The 13,765-nt window shown below is 28.8% G+C and overlaps 4 protein-coding genes across 6 annotated transcripts; 2 read left to right on the forward strand and 2 right to left on the reverse strand.

Annotated features, from left to right (window-relative positions):
• Positions 1 to 148: 148 nt before the first annotated feature.
• On the reverse strand, positions 149 to 2,811 carry LOC139429280 (uncharacterized). 2 transcript variants are annotated; one of them, XM_071194913.1, is made up of 2 exons: positions 2,219 to 2,811; positions 149 to 2,156 (listed from the first exon to the last, which is right to left on the reverse strand). In XM_071194913.1, exons 1-2 carry the CDS (start codon positions 2,287 to 2,289, stop codon positions 1,730 to 1,732), a joined length of 498 nt encoding a protein of 165 aa, XP_071051014.1. In that variant the 5' UTR covers positions 2,290 to 2,811; the 3' UTR covers positions 149 to 1,729. The 2 variants fall into 2 exon arrangements, with proteins under 2 accessions (XP_071051014.1, XP_071051013.1); XM_071194912.1 differs by having other exon boundaries at positions 2,219 to 2,799.
• A 222-nt stretch (positions 2,812 to 3,033) lies between these two features.
• Positions 3,034 to 4,063, reverse strand: LOC111418244 (peptidoglycan-recognition protein SC2-like). The gene is made up of 2 exons (XM_023050745.2): positions 3,694 to 4,063; positions 3,034 to 3,642 (listed from the first exon to the last, which is right to left on the reverse strand). The coding sequence occupies exons 1-2, from the start codon at positions 3,743 to 3,745 to the stop codon at positions 3,125 to 3,127; spliced, it is 570 nt and encodes a 189-aa protein (XP_022906513.2). The 5' UTR covers positions 3,746 to 4,063; the 3' UTR covers positions 3,034 to 3,124.
• On the forward strand, positions 3,995 to 12,240 carry LOC111418246 (prion-like-(Q/N-rich) domain-bearing protein 25). 2 transcript variants are annotated; one of them, XM_023050746.2, is made up of 5 exons: positions 3,995 to 4,100; positions 4,154 to 4,279; positions 4,339 to 4,473; positions 4,529 to 4,657; positions 12,120 to 12,240. In XM_023050746.2, exons 1-5 carry the CDS (start codon positions 4,037 to 4,039, stop codon positions 12,194 to 12,196), a joined length of 531 nt encoding a protein of 176 aa, XP_022906514.2. In that variant the 5' UTR covers positions 3,995 to 4,036; the 3' UTR covers positions 12,197 to 12,240. The 2 variants fall into 2 exon arrangements, with proteins under 2 accessions (XP_022906514.2, XP_071051019.1); XM_071194918.1 differs by lacking the exon at positions 12,120 to 12,240 and adding an exon at positions 4,709 to 4,852.
• Positions 12,241 to 12,299: 59 nt separating this feature from the next.
• LOC111418235 (zinc finger protein 277) lies at positions 12,300 to 13,717 on the forward strand. The gene is made up of 4 exons (XM_023050727.2): positions 12,300 to 12,526; positions 12,585 to 13,120; positions 13,173 to 13,497; positions 13,563 to 13,717. The coding sequence occupies exons 1-4, from the start codon at positions 12,321 to 12,323 to the stop codon at positions 13,624 to 13,626; spliced, it is 1,131 nt and encodes a 376-aa protein (XP_022906495.2). The 5' UTR covers positions 12,300 to 12,320; the 3' UTR covers positions 13,627 to 13,717.
• Positions 13,718 to 13,765: the final 48 nt, after the last annotated feature.

The raw sequence follows: 13,765 nt of genomic DNA on the forward strand, positions 1-13,765 counted from the left end.
TGTTTTGGATTTAGAACAAATTTCGACTTTTTCTTATTTCTAGAAAAATATACGGGATATTGCACATTTTTTTTATTAACTAATTAGTCTATATCCACTTGTTTTTCGAAATAAATTCGCCTAAGGAATTCTTTGATAAAAAAACAAATTATATGAAATAATTTTAATTCGAAGTAATGAAATCTATAATTATTAACAAGAATTAATAGATAAATTCATTAATAAGTAATTTTTCTAAAACAAAAGATTTATTTTTTTATATTATTTATTATTGTATTTTCTTAGTTTATTCAATTATTACTGCACTTTTTTTATTTGAAAGCAGTGCATTATAAAACGCCTTTTCATCTTCATGTGGCACATATGACACAATTTCTGAAAGATGTTTTCTCTTTAGTTCCGCTATTTTAAACTCCTGATTCGCCACGGGAAGTTCTTCTGAAAAGTGATATGGAACCACTTTTATTTCATTTTTCTTTCTTGATACAAAGCGATACATTTTCGCTTTTGTAAAATCACCTTCAAATTTTTCTCGAAATTCGATATTATTTATATTACCTTTATTATAGATTATATGTTTCAGTCTAGTATAAGGAATAGTTTTATAATTCAAAGCTTTTGAAATCTTTTGAAAATCGAAATAATCATTTGGCTGCATTTGAATGACTTTAAATTTTAATTTCCAAGATGAGGGAATCAATAATAGTTGACGAACTAATGAGATGGGACTCCAAATTTCAATGTTGCGGATATGTTTCTCAATTAAACTATGTGCATTATCGATTTCTTGAATATTTCCATGTCCTGGTTCGCTGAATTTTTGTTCTATCGTCTCGAGATCCTTACTTTTTATAGAGTTTAAAAAATATTGTAAGGCGAAGGACATTATCGAATTTTTGTTTTGTGGAACGCAACTGTCAGACCACAGAATAAGGCTTTTGAGTTGAGGATTATCAATCATAATTTGCGTTAGGATTTTAAAAATTGCAGCAGCAATATGATTCGCCCCACGACCTGCTGAAAATTCGTGCCAAAGTGCATTGTAGACTACTTTTGTGTTACTTAAATGCGCGGTTAAGTTGTAGCACGAACGTTTTGTCTTATAATAGAAATTGGAAACATTAGCTTTTGGAAGTGAAAATGTGTTTTGTAATTCAAATGTCACAATCCCAACTTGAACATCATTAAGAAATCTTGTTCTATCTCTATCTCGTTCGTTCTTGCACAATTCCTTTTGACGGATGTGGTGATCGTGTTTATTAATGTCGTCTGGGGAAGGTTCTTTAGTGGTTTTGAATAATTCACATTTATCACAAAGATCTTTTATAGGTTTAAAAAACCCAATGTTAAATTCATTATTGAAGATATGAGAATATATATTAAATTTTACTGGAATTTTAGACGAAGACGTATAAAATTCATACATTTTTCTGAGATTGAGTCCTCTATCCAAATACTTTTTACTAGTTTGTGCTCTACAATAGTGTGATTCTACTGCTGGGAAGCTACCAATATGAGCACTTACTTTGTCTTTTTGCTCATCACTAATAGTTTTTTGCAATGTTTGCCATGTTTAGGACTTCTTGGTACATTTTCATTCATATTATTTTTGAAGAAATAGTAGATCCGTTGTTTGCTTATATTCAATGTATTCAGAAAATACTCTTGGCAAACTCGAACTTCCACTCCGGATACATAGAAATAGTATTTATAGCTGTATGTTTTCTTACTAATTTCTTCTTTTGTTCTTTTGCGTAGCGATAATACGTTTGACATACTGTGAGTAGAAATGGAGTTTACGTTTGTCATCCAAATTCCAAAATTGATTATGGATATGATCCCTCTCTTCTCCATTAATTGCTTGTGAACATTTGAAACTACATTTTTCCGTATGACATGTCGCAGTTTTTACTTTCTTTTGTGGTTTTAAATTTCCTTTACAATCTATGTATTCTTCTCCTCTTTGCCTTTTGTTCTTTCTTATACTTTGTTTCCACGAAGAAGGATTTCTTTTACGTTTCTTGTTCAACTTCTTTATTCTATCAATTCTATCTTCATCAACTACGTTTTCATCAACACTTCCATTAGAATTATTTTTCTTATCTACATCTAATCTATCATCAGCATCGATTAGATTTGAGTCATTTAATTGGTTACTAAAAAGTGGCAAATAATAGTTAGAAAAGTTAGATTAGAATAGGTATTATTGTTTATTTACCTCAAAAGTTCGGAACAACAACTAGGCGATATATTATTATTAGGAAGAATATAACTCGTCGTACTAGTCATTATTATGTTTTGTTCTTATTAATATAAAAAACACTCAAAAATACTATAACGAGAATAATAAATGTCACTTTTTCAAATTTAATAACGCAAGAATTGACAGTTGACAGAAATGCACATAAGGGCACCCCTGGCGGCGGAATCAATTATTAAAACTACGGATTTTTAATGTCAAAATCCCCAAAACAAATTGAATGGACTTTTAGCACAATTTTGTTATCGTATAGAGTGAGAGGATTTAGAACAAAATATGACGCACTTGGTTCATAGAACATTATAATTCTGAGTTCATATAAGGAACAACATATTTTTCAAAGTATTAACTAAATTTCGGATATAGAACAAATATTTAGTAAAAATTTGGATTTGAACCTAGATAATTCTAATGTCTGAATAGATTTAGAACAAGCTATTTTTGCTGAAATTTTCAATGTAATTTTCTTCAAAATTACCAAAATGTGATTTAGAACAAAATAATTCTGGGCTGACGATATGTATTTAAACGTCAAGTTTTTACTTAAATTAAAAATGGTAAGTCATTTTTGACGTTTATTTAATTTAACTAACTTCAGGGTTAATTAAAAAGTTAAATTATGAATTTTGAAATTTCAAACGTCAAATTTTAAATTTAATTTTTATTAATTAATCTTAATATTCTTTTTATTGGAGAATTTTAAATATTTTACAAATAAACCTTATCAAAACCAACCCTTTTTAATTTTAACTCAATAAAGTATAAACACAGCCTAAGTTACAAGATTTTAGTTTTATTTACTAGATTTCAAATCAGTTTTGATACAAAATTTTAATATGCTACATAGTTTAAGTACAATTATTTTTATGGATTCATCGTGTAATGATCCCATTGTTTAATTTCATCGAACAATTTCTGCCCAGGACACGCCGTGTTAACGGAAACATCCTGTCGATGCCCAACTAATTTATAATCACTTTTAATCAAATTATTATCAACTCCATATTTAATTAACTCCTTCGCCGTATTGATTTGTTGTTGAGATGGAATATTGTTACTATAATCTCCAATGAAACAAATTCCAATACTTTTTCGATTAAATCCTGGGGAATGAGCTCCATGTTTTCCCCAACCCCGACCTTCATAAACATTCCCATCTTGTCCCACTAAAAAATTATAACCAATATCCTTCCAACCATTTCCGTTCATATGATATGTTTGAATCTTGCGAACACCCAAAGAACATTCAGCCACATTCGAACATTTATAATTTGTTGTTCCAGCGTGATGAATTACGACGTGAGATGGAGGATTTATAGCGAGAAGTTGATTGGTTTTTGATGGTTTTGCTAACCATTGTGTTCGAGAAATTATGTTTAATGCTAAAAAGGAAAAGTATTTGTTTAAAATTAGACATAATTAATTATAATTACCTAGTGTTTGTGTTGATGTAAATAAATAAATTAAAAGGATTTTCGTTAACATCGTGTAACAATATTTGTGAACATGAATGAATAATTACGGTTTAAATGACGCATTTTATACGAGTTTAAAGTCTTAAAATAGATTCTTAGGTTTTTCCCCAATAGTGATAAGTTACATAATCAAGAATTTTTTTTCTTATAAAGCATGCGTTTATCAGCACTACTATTCATATCTAGCAAATAATTATTTAGGTTTTGGGATTATAAAGATAAAACTTTGGTAAACAACGCTAATCCAAAATAAGATAAAACTATGCATCTTGATTTAGTTTTAGATTAAAACTAATTGAAAATGTTGCTTCTCAAGCTCGTTATTTTAACATTCTTCATCCTATTAAATTTTTTAACTACTTTTGGTAAAAATAAATAAGAATTTGAAACCAATTTAATACGTTTATGATGATTTTAGGGATTGATTTGGGTGATAAATGCAGTTCTAATTATTATTGCTGGTACATAGCAAATGCAGAGTGCCGAAATAATATTTGTCAATGTATGGAAGGAACAACTCAATACGGTGAGGGTTGTCTTGAAGGTAAAGCATCAAAATTAAAAGATCAAATTCCACATTAACAAATAAATATAATTATACAGATGTAAACCCAAAAATAGCTTGCCCAAATTCAAATGAATGCTATCTTTTGGAGTATAATTCGATTTGCGTGGACGGATACTGCCGATGTCCTATTAAACACCATTTTAGAGATGGAAAATGTCACTATAATAAACGTTTGTTAAAGTTTAAGCAATTTTATGCAAATTAAATAACTAAAATGTTTTTTAGATTTGCGCGAACCTTGCACGGAAGATAAAGAATGTTATCTCGGGATGCAATTCGTTGGAAGTATGATTTGTAAAAACTTCAGATGCAATTGCAACAATGGGTATCATTCAGTAAATTCAAGATGCAGAAGTATATTAAAAAAATCTTTTTAAACCGTTTTAATAATAAGTTATTTTTTAGATGGATCAATCAAAAATATCCCCGGATTTAGTTGTTTATTACTACTGGTAATAACGTCATTAACAAAATTACTTTGAATAATCACAAATTTATTAAAATTAAAAGCAATATATTTTAAATTTAATTAAATAATTTATATTTTAATATGAGTGTACAGATTCCTTTATTATCCTATAAATTTCAAACCTAACTTTAAAACGTCAAATACGTCAACCTTAAAACTTTTGGGGCCATTATCGTTCGGTAATTCCTCAGAATCTGATGAAATGAACAAAGAATCTCCTTGTTTGGTATGCGAGGATCGATTTAATTTAAAATTGGGGTTCAAAATAATTCTATGTTAGTAAATAACTAAAATGTTTTTTAGATCTGCATGTACCTTGCACGGAAGATAAAGAATGTTATCTAGGGATACAATTCGTTGAAAGTATGATTGCAACAATGGGTATCATCATTGTTTATAGAGTATATAGTTAGCTCATCCAATGCTTTTATTTGACTCCACGTTTTTAGTTGATAATATTCTCCAGAGGTGGCGCACTTTGTATTAAACCTTTGTTTATAGAGAATATAGTTAGCTCACGAGATAGAAAGAATTGGCAACCCATAAAAGATTTAATTTTTGATGTCGCCATCTAGCGATTAAATCTGTTTTTATTTTTATATCTTAACGAACAGTGTTCCATCTAGGAGTTAAATCAGATAATAAACCATTAACAATTCCACATCAAAATATTTTACAGATGCCTACAATGAACTTTAAAAAAAGCAAAATTAATCGACTGAATATAAAATTAAATCAATAGTAAATCGAAAATTGTAGGTAATTAAGACCATTCTTATCGAGTAAGTTCAGTTATATATGTACATTGGTATTAATCTCGGTCGGCGGCTCTATCAATCAATCGATATTTCGATATTTCGTGTTTTTAGGTTTTAACACTTTTAACGAATACATCCGGGGCAGGCGCGTATGGGTGTACTGGTTGTTTACTGCACAGGGACGGCAGGAAAATACAGATTCGCATTTTGTTGAAATTAAGCAGGATTGACGATATGAGTACAGAGTGTCCCAATTTCGATGTCCGCATAGGCTATCTCCGAAACTAAAAGAGATAGAAAAAAAGTAGCTTACATGTCATGATCTCGTCTTTTGAGAAAATGCTAATGCCGAAAACTCCGAACAGCTATCGTCTTTTGCTTTCGCCCTATCGGCAAAAACTGAAAATTTTGCAAAAACGACAATCGCGAATATCTCACTTATTATCAAAAATGGAGTATTATAAATAAAACATTATATGGGCAACTTTTTACGAAGAATTCAATGGCGTAGGTAGAATTTTTTTCCCATCTTTTATTTTCGAGATTTTAGACGTAACTTTATTTTATTAAATGGAAACCATAGTTGGCTATGACCTAAAATAATTTGTTATTTTCTTCTGATAACAAATATATATAGTTTGTGGGGTATATTTCTTATGGTTATTGAATAATTAACAAAAATTCATTTTGTTCCATCTAAAACTAATGTATGTATTTAAAAGTTAATGTTGCTATGGTGATAACCATACATACTATGATGGAATATAATGTATCAAATAATTGCCAAAGTTTGTATTTAAAAATTCGATAACAACTCTGGCGTTATGTGCTGGTACGATGCACCAGCATGGTAAGTATCAAAGTATAACAAAACTGAATAAAACTACAATGAATTTCGAAAATTATGAAAAATGTTACATGATAGAATGCTAGATGTTATCAGATAAGAATGCGACGTTAGCCGCGGAATTTTATTTCACAAGATATCCAGAAAGAAGACAACCGCACGTAAGAACCTTCAGCCGGTTAGCAAAAAATTTAATAGATATTTGGTCCTTCCCCAAACCACATACAAAAACATACCAAAATGACCTGCAAGAGAAATTGCAACAAGACGTCTCACCCAAAAGCCGCTGCTCCCGAATATGAAAGAAAAATAAGTATAAACCATACAAAGCGGGGCTAACTCATTATTTACGTGCCGAAGATGTCAATCGAAGATTAGAATTTTGTAGATGATATGTAAAAAAATTAAATAATCTGCTGTTTGTTCAAAATGTTATCTGGACCGATGAAGTCTCTGAGTGTTCAAAGAAGATTGGGGTTCAATGTATGGTGTGCCCTTTTAGATAATAGAATTTTGGCATATAGTATCTACCATAAAAACATAAACTCAGGGAAATACCTCAATATATTAAGGCAGCACATTGAGTCTTTGGTCGACAATTTGCCACTAAATATGTCTCAAATGATATATTTTCAATATGACGGAGCACCAGCACATAATGTCAGAGTTGTTAGTGAATTTTTAAATACTACTACAAACTCAAGGACAGTAGAATCTAACAGGACTGCTACATCCATTGTTGTGACAGCCTACCCGCAAACTACGTCACACCATTTTCCACGCCCAGCTGTTGTTATGGTCTATGCGTTTGCTGTGTGTTTTTAGAGGTTATATCCTAGACGTATTCATATTAGTTTTGAAGTTTTATGTTTTTAGACGTATTAATGTCTATCACATAACCTCTAAAAATATAGACAGTTACCAGGCGTGGCAAATAGTGTGACGTAGAGTGCGGGCAACCAACCCGTAGCCGACTACAAAAATACAATGGACGTAGCAGTCCTGTTAGTTTCTACTGGTTTCTACTGTCCTTGCTACAAACTTTGGCAATAATTGGAAACAATGCTTTCCCTCATGGTATGGTTATCACCATAACAACATTAAGTTTTAAATACATACAATACTTTTAGAAAGAACAAAAAAAATTGATACATTATATTCCATCATAGTATGTATGGTTATCACCATAGCAACATTAACTTTTAAATACATACATTAGATTTAGATGGAAGAAAATGAATTTTTGTTAATTATTCAATAACTATAAGAAATATACCCCACAAACTATCTATATTTGTTATCAGGAGGAAATAACAAATTATTTTAGGTCATAGCCAACTATGGTTTCCATTTAAAAAAATTTAAAAAAAAAGTTACGTCTAAAATCTCGAAAATAAAAGATGGGAAAAAAATTCTACCTATACATATTCTTAGAGCAATAACAATTAAAAATAGCCAAAAACGCTTGAAGAATGATTTGTGTATTATGGAAAACATAAATACGAGAAAAAATATGTGTTTTATCAATGAAGAAATAAATAAATAAATACTTTTTTTTTTTTAAGTTATTGATTTTTTGACCAGTAAAGTTTTAAAAATAATGTTATTTAAAATTTATTAAACTAGCAGAATAAAATGATAAAATAAATATCACACAGTTAAGGAGCCTTAACAAGTTAAAATGTAAATAGGGAAATTAGGGTATGGATTGGATGGATTTGATTTGTTGAAATAATACAATATGATGACTGTAACCATTCTCTATAAACAAAGCTCTAACTGAGAGAAAAAATTTATTATACATAAAAATAAAAAATATAAATAAAAAGTTAATAATACAATAAAAAAATTAATTATGAGACAATATATTCATTTTCTCTGATTTATTATTGGTTTGTTTGTTTAATAAATTAACTTTCTTACATTCTGAAAATAACTGTATTTTGACTAAAATATCCAGAAAAGACTCCAAGTGATTTTCGTAATTTACAAAGTGGTGGTCAAACTTTTGACTAAACGTTTCCTGACGCACCTTTTATACAGATAATTGTGAATATATAATCTAAATTGAGTTAGCGATGTGAATGTAATACTTTTACAAATTTCTGACGGTACATTTAAGAACATATTGTTAATGTTGATTCTGTACATTTTATGAAACAAAAGAATTTCATCAGAATTACTAAGTTCGCATTCTTTCAACAAAATTTCTCGGCACCAGTCACACTGAATTTCGTCAATGTGAACTTTTGCACAATAACCCGCAAAATATGCCAATGAACATCCTTCCAATGTACTGTGGATGCTAAATTCCTCACATGTTGAGGCTTCCTGCAAATCGTCCTCCGAATTATCTTCATCAGACTCTGAGATATCCATTGGAGATACCGACGAGTCTCTTGTTGCTACATATTCATTTGTAGATAAAAACACGGCTCGATCTTCTTCACAATTAGCTTGCAGTTTCTATTTTAACAAACTATTTATAGAAATCTGCCTGATCGTAAGGTGAAGCAATTGCGCGGACGGATTTCTGGCATTGTCGGATAATTGAAAAAAGATTTTCAATAATATCTTGATTTAATCGGGATGTTATTATAAATTGTTTCCCTGTGCGTTTTTCTTCATTATAAAGTTGTAAAACAGCCTGAACCGTTTGAATAACCCCGTCGAAACAGGGAGGTCTGGTAAACTTATTACTTTTCTTATCCTTTTTTTTTTAATTGTGAAAATATGTTTTTGTAATTCGCTACGGTAATGGAAGCTATAACAGTACTCAAACGGGTGCTGTAATGAGACTCTTTACAGCATCCGATGCTGTAATGAGATTTTAGTAACATTTTATGGAAGCAGTTCAAGTTGGTGACATTGGGTCATTAATTTTTCTAGTTGTCAATGTGACAATTTTTGTCTATGGATGTTTAAACACGTTCTTAGCATCAAATACAAGGTCCACAATGATGAGGACATGGACTCTGAGCAATTTCTCTTATTTTGGGAGGTGTACATGAAACATTTTTTTCAGGTGAATATATTTTGTGTTTTGACAGTTTCTAATTGTCAATTCAAAGTTTCTATTTTCAAGTGTTCCGGTGTTACCAACTGCTACATACCTGTTTCCCTACATTGCCAAAATTTACTTTATTTTTGTTAAAAAAAAGTATAAAAACGCGAATTACAAAAAATAGCATAAAAAACACGTTTCATAAGACTTAAAGCACTCATTCATTAAAAAACTCGTTTTTCAACTTGAATTCGTGCATTTCAAGCGTGTCTTACGAAACTTGTTTTTTAATATACTATTATAGCTTCATATAAAACATTTAATACATCCTCCGAAGCATCGGAAAGTGCGCATTTGAAAGGATTTCTACTGTATCTAGTACAACTGTTGAGACAGTCAAACCATTTGTCCATAAACATAATGAAATCTGCAGTGTCAGTAGCTGTTGAACTTTTTAGCTCGCCTGTTGCTATTGACGTTTTTAATGCCGACGCAACGCTTTTGCTAAATATTTGGGCGGCCAGTTTTACCGATAATTTCTGAAACGGCGAAGGATATAAATGAGCGTTTGAGATTTTGAGTAAACATCTCGCCCCTGACTTTGACTTTTGATCAATATGATATAATCTTCTGATACCTTGAAAAGAAATTGTTTCGTATGCTTTTCAAAAGATGAGGGGCATCAAACACTTTTTGCGTATTTTTAAACATGAAATAAGGTTTTTTAGGACTATTTTTTGTCTTAATAAATGTTTATACGCATTTGGTGCTTTATAATATAAACTAAGTGAAAATTGTTTTTCATTGTATGTCCAGTGGCCTTTTGTTTTATGTAGTAATTGCATTGCCGCAAATGTTCTATGTTGAGGGGAATGATATTTTATAACACTTAGACAGGATTGTAAATTGTTTGATAGTGCGGTGGTAGTTAATCTTTTTTTTAGTTTTTATATTGTTGACTTCGCATTTTTACATTTCAGTCTGAGTTTATCGTATTTTTCCTTTAATTTATTTAAAGCACAGGGTATCTGACTATGATGGGAGTTCGGTGACGGAAATTCTAGATACTCACTTGGAAACTTCTTTTGACAAGGCGAACTATCTAATACTGGTGACGATTTAGAACTTTTATCAAGGGATAGAAAACGTACCTCGCCATGTTTAGAAAACGCATAATTGCTAACAATATACATAAACAATCTTTATATTTAAAAATATTTTAATTTTATTTGTATATGTACTTATATCGTCAATCCTGCTTAATTTCAACAAAATGCGAATCTGTATTTTCGGTTCTTTGAAATTTTCTTATGTTTGCTCAAAATATCGCCCCTTCAATTAGCCGTCCCTGTGCAATAAACAACCAGTACAACACCCATACGCGCCTGCCCCGGATGTATTCGTTAAAAGTGTTAAAACCTAAAAACACGAAATATCGACTGATTGATAAAGCCGCCGACCGAGATTAATACCAATGTATACATAACTGAACTTACTCGATAAGAATGGTCTTAATTACCTACAATTTTCGATTTATTATTGATTTAATTTTATATTCAGTCGATTAATTTTGCTTTATTTAAAGTTCATTGTAGGCTTCTGTAAAATATTTTGATGTGGAATTGTCAATGGTTTATTATCTGATTTAACTCCTAGATGGAACACTGTTCGTTAAGATATAAAAATAAAAACAGATTACATCAAAAATTAAATCTTTTATGGGTTGCCAATTCTTTCTATCTCGTGAGCTAACTATATTCTCTATAAACAAAGCTTTTAAATCTTATTTTAAATGTAAAAAAATAAAATGGATTTAAAAAATTAATTAATAAATTTATTAAGATCGAATTTCATTAACGAATTCTTTTTGCTATTAAAATCAACAGATGGCGCCATATTCTTTAATTATTTATCCAATTAATTTAAATAATTTATAGATTGATTTTTTTTTATGACTTGATTAGTTATTAGCACGCTTAATTTAGTATTTCAGAAAATAATTTTTAACGAAATACTTACAATTAAATGGCAATGATACGATACCAACCAACGTCAAGTTGTTACTTATTATAAAATATTTTAATTTATTTCTTAATCTTCAAAAATTGGCTTTAAAATGTTATTTTAAATGTAAAAGCATAAAATGAAAATTTATTTAAAAAAATAATGTACGTAAAATAATTTATAAATTTATTAAGATCTTACTTCATTACCCCATACATTTTTTGCTATTAAAATCAACAGATGGCGCCATATTTTCTTAATTATTTATCCAATTAATTTAAATAATTTTTTGATTGATTTTTTTTAATGTATTGATTACTTATTCAGCACGCTTACTTTAGTATTTTAGAAAATAATTTTTAACCAAATACTTACGATTAAATCGCAACGCTACTCCAAGCAACGTGAAGTTGCTACTTATTATAAAATATTTTAATTTTATTATTTTAATTTATTTCTTAATGTTCAAAAATTGACTTTAAAATCATATTTTAAATGTAAAAGAATAAAAAGAAAATTTATTCAAAAAAGTAATGTAAAAAATTTTTAAAAATTAATTAAGATCGAACTTCATTAACGAATTATTTTTGCTATTAAAATCGACAGATGGCGCCATATTTTTTCTAATTATTTATTATTCTCTATAAACAAAGGTATCATTCAGTGAATGCAAGATGTAGAAGTATATCAAAAAAGTCTTTTTAAACCTTTTTAATAATTAAGTTATTTTTTAGATGGATCAATCAAAAACATTCCCGGATTTAGTTGTTTATTATTACTGGTAATAACGTCATTAACAAAAATACTTTGAATAATCACAAATTTATTACAATAAAAAATATATATTAAATTTAATTAGTTTAATAAATATTAATGTACAGATTCCTTTATTATCCTACAAATTTCAAACCTAACCTAATTTTAAAACGTCAAATATGTCAGAAATGTGTACCTCAAAACTTTTGGGGCCTTTATCTTTCGATAATTCCCCCGAATCTGATGAAATTAACAAAGAATCTCCTTGTTTGTTATGCGAGGATCGTTTCAATTTAAAATTGGGGTTCAAAATTTTTTTAAAACATTGTTTCGAGGTTCATAATTTGGTCATCGAGGATGTTCAAAATATCGATAATTTACATGAGTGAGTTTTATCCCAAATAATTTTTAATTTGGATCAAAAATTTTTACTTTTTTTATAGTTATTTAATGTATTGGAAAGAAAGATTTGTATTAAAACCGTTTGAAAGTTTAGTTCCCTCCTTAAAAATGGAAGATACAGATGAAAAATATTATTTGTTATCGACGTTAATAAAGGAGGATAAAGAATTGAGGCATAAATTAAGGTTGAGTTATGTTTTAAGTATTCAGGAACGTGAAAGAACGGATGTTAGTTTTAAAAGGAATTGCATGTTTTGTAAATTAGAATTGGAAGGATTGCGAAGTGATTATTTAAAACATTTATCGATGAAACATAACTTAACATTGGGAAATCCGCAAAATTTGGTGTTTGTGGATGAGTTGCTTGATTTAATTGAGAAAAAATTAAATGAATTTATTTGTATTTATTGTGAGGGGAGATTTCCCGATAGAATTATTTTAAAAGAACATATGAGGAAGAAAATGCATAAATGTGTTAATCCGTTGAATAAAAATTATGATAAATTTTATATAGTTAATTATTTAGAGATAAATAAATCAAAAAGGGATGAAAAAGATGATAATTACGCTTTAGAAAGTAAATGATTAACTTTAATAAAGATTAAGAAATTTAAAAAAAAGTTTTTTAGGGGATGAGAATTCTGATAATGAATACTCGGATTGGAATGAAAAAGATTATCAAATTTTCTGCTTATTTTGCGCGTATAAAAACCCAAAAATTGATGAATTACGGTTGCATATGAAAAATGATCATAGCTTTGACTTTAATGAGATAACAGGAAAATTGGATTTTTATCAAAAAGTCAAATTGGTTAATTATATTCGAAGGCAAATGGTTCATTTTAATTGCGTTTTTTGTAATCAACATTTCAATCATGATCATGAAAATAAATTGCATATGAATCAAGAGGAACATGTTAAAATACCCGAAATTAATGTTTTTGATCAACCTGAGTAAGTAATTGAATTAAAATTTAAATAATTAAAAAAGAATTTTTGATGTTATGATTTTTTTTCAGATATTTTTTTCCTACTTATGAAAATGATACTTTATTGTACTATTTGGAGGATATTGAAAGTTAACTAATAATAATTAGTTGATAATTAATCAACCAAAATAAGGAATTAAATTATTAATGTTAAAAAAAATGATAATAAAATAATTATAATATAACTTTTTTTAATATGCTAAAAGAAATTATTTTAATTTTAAAAAAACGTA

This window comes from Onthophagus taurus, chromosome 3 (genome assembly GCF_036711975.1).
Source record: "Onthophagus taurus isolate NC chromosome 3, IU_Otau_3.0, whole genome shotgun sequence".
Taxonomy (NCBI): Eukaryota; Metazoa; Arthropoda; class Insecta; order Coleoptera; family Scarabaeidae; genus Onthophagus; species Onthophagus taurus.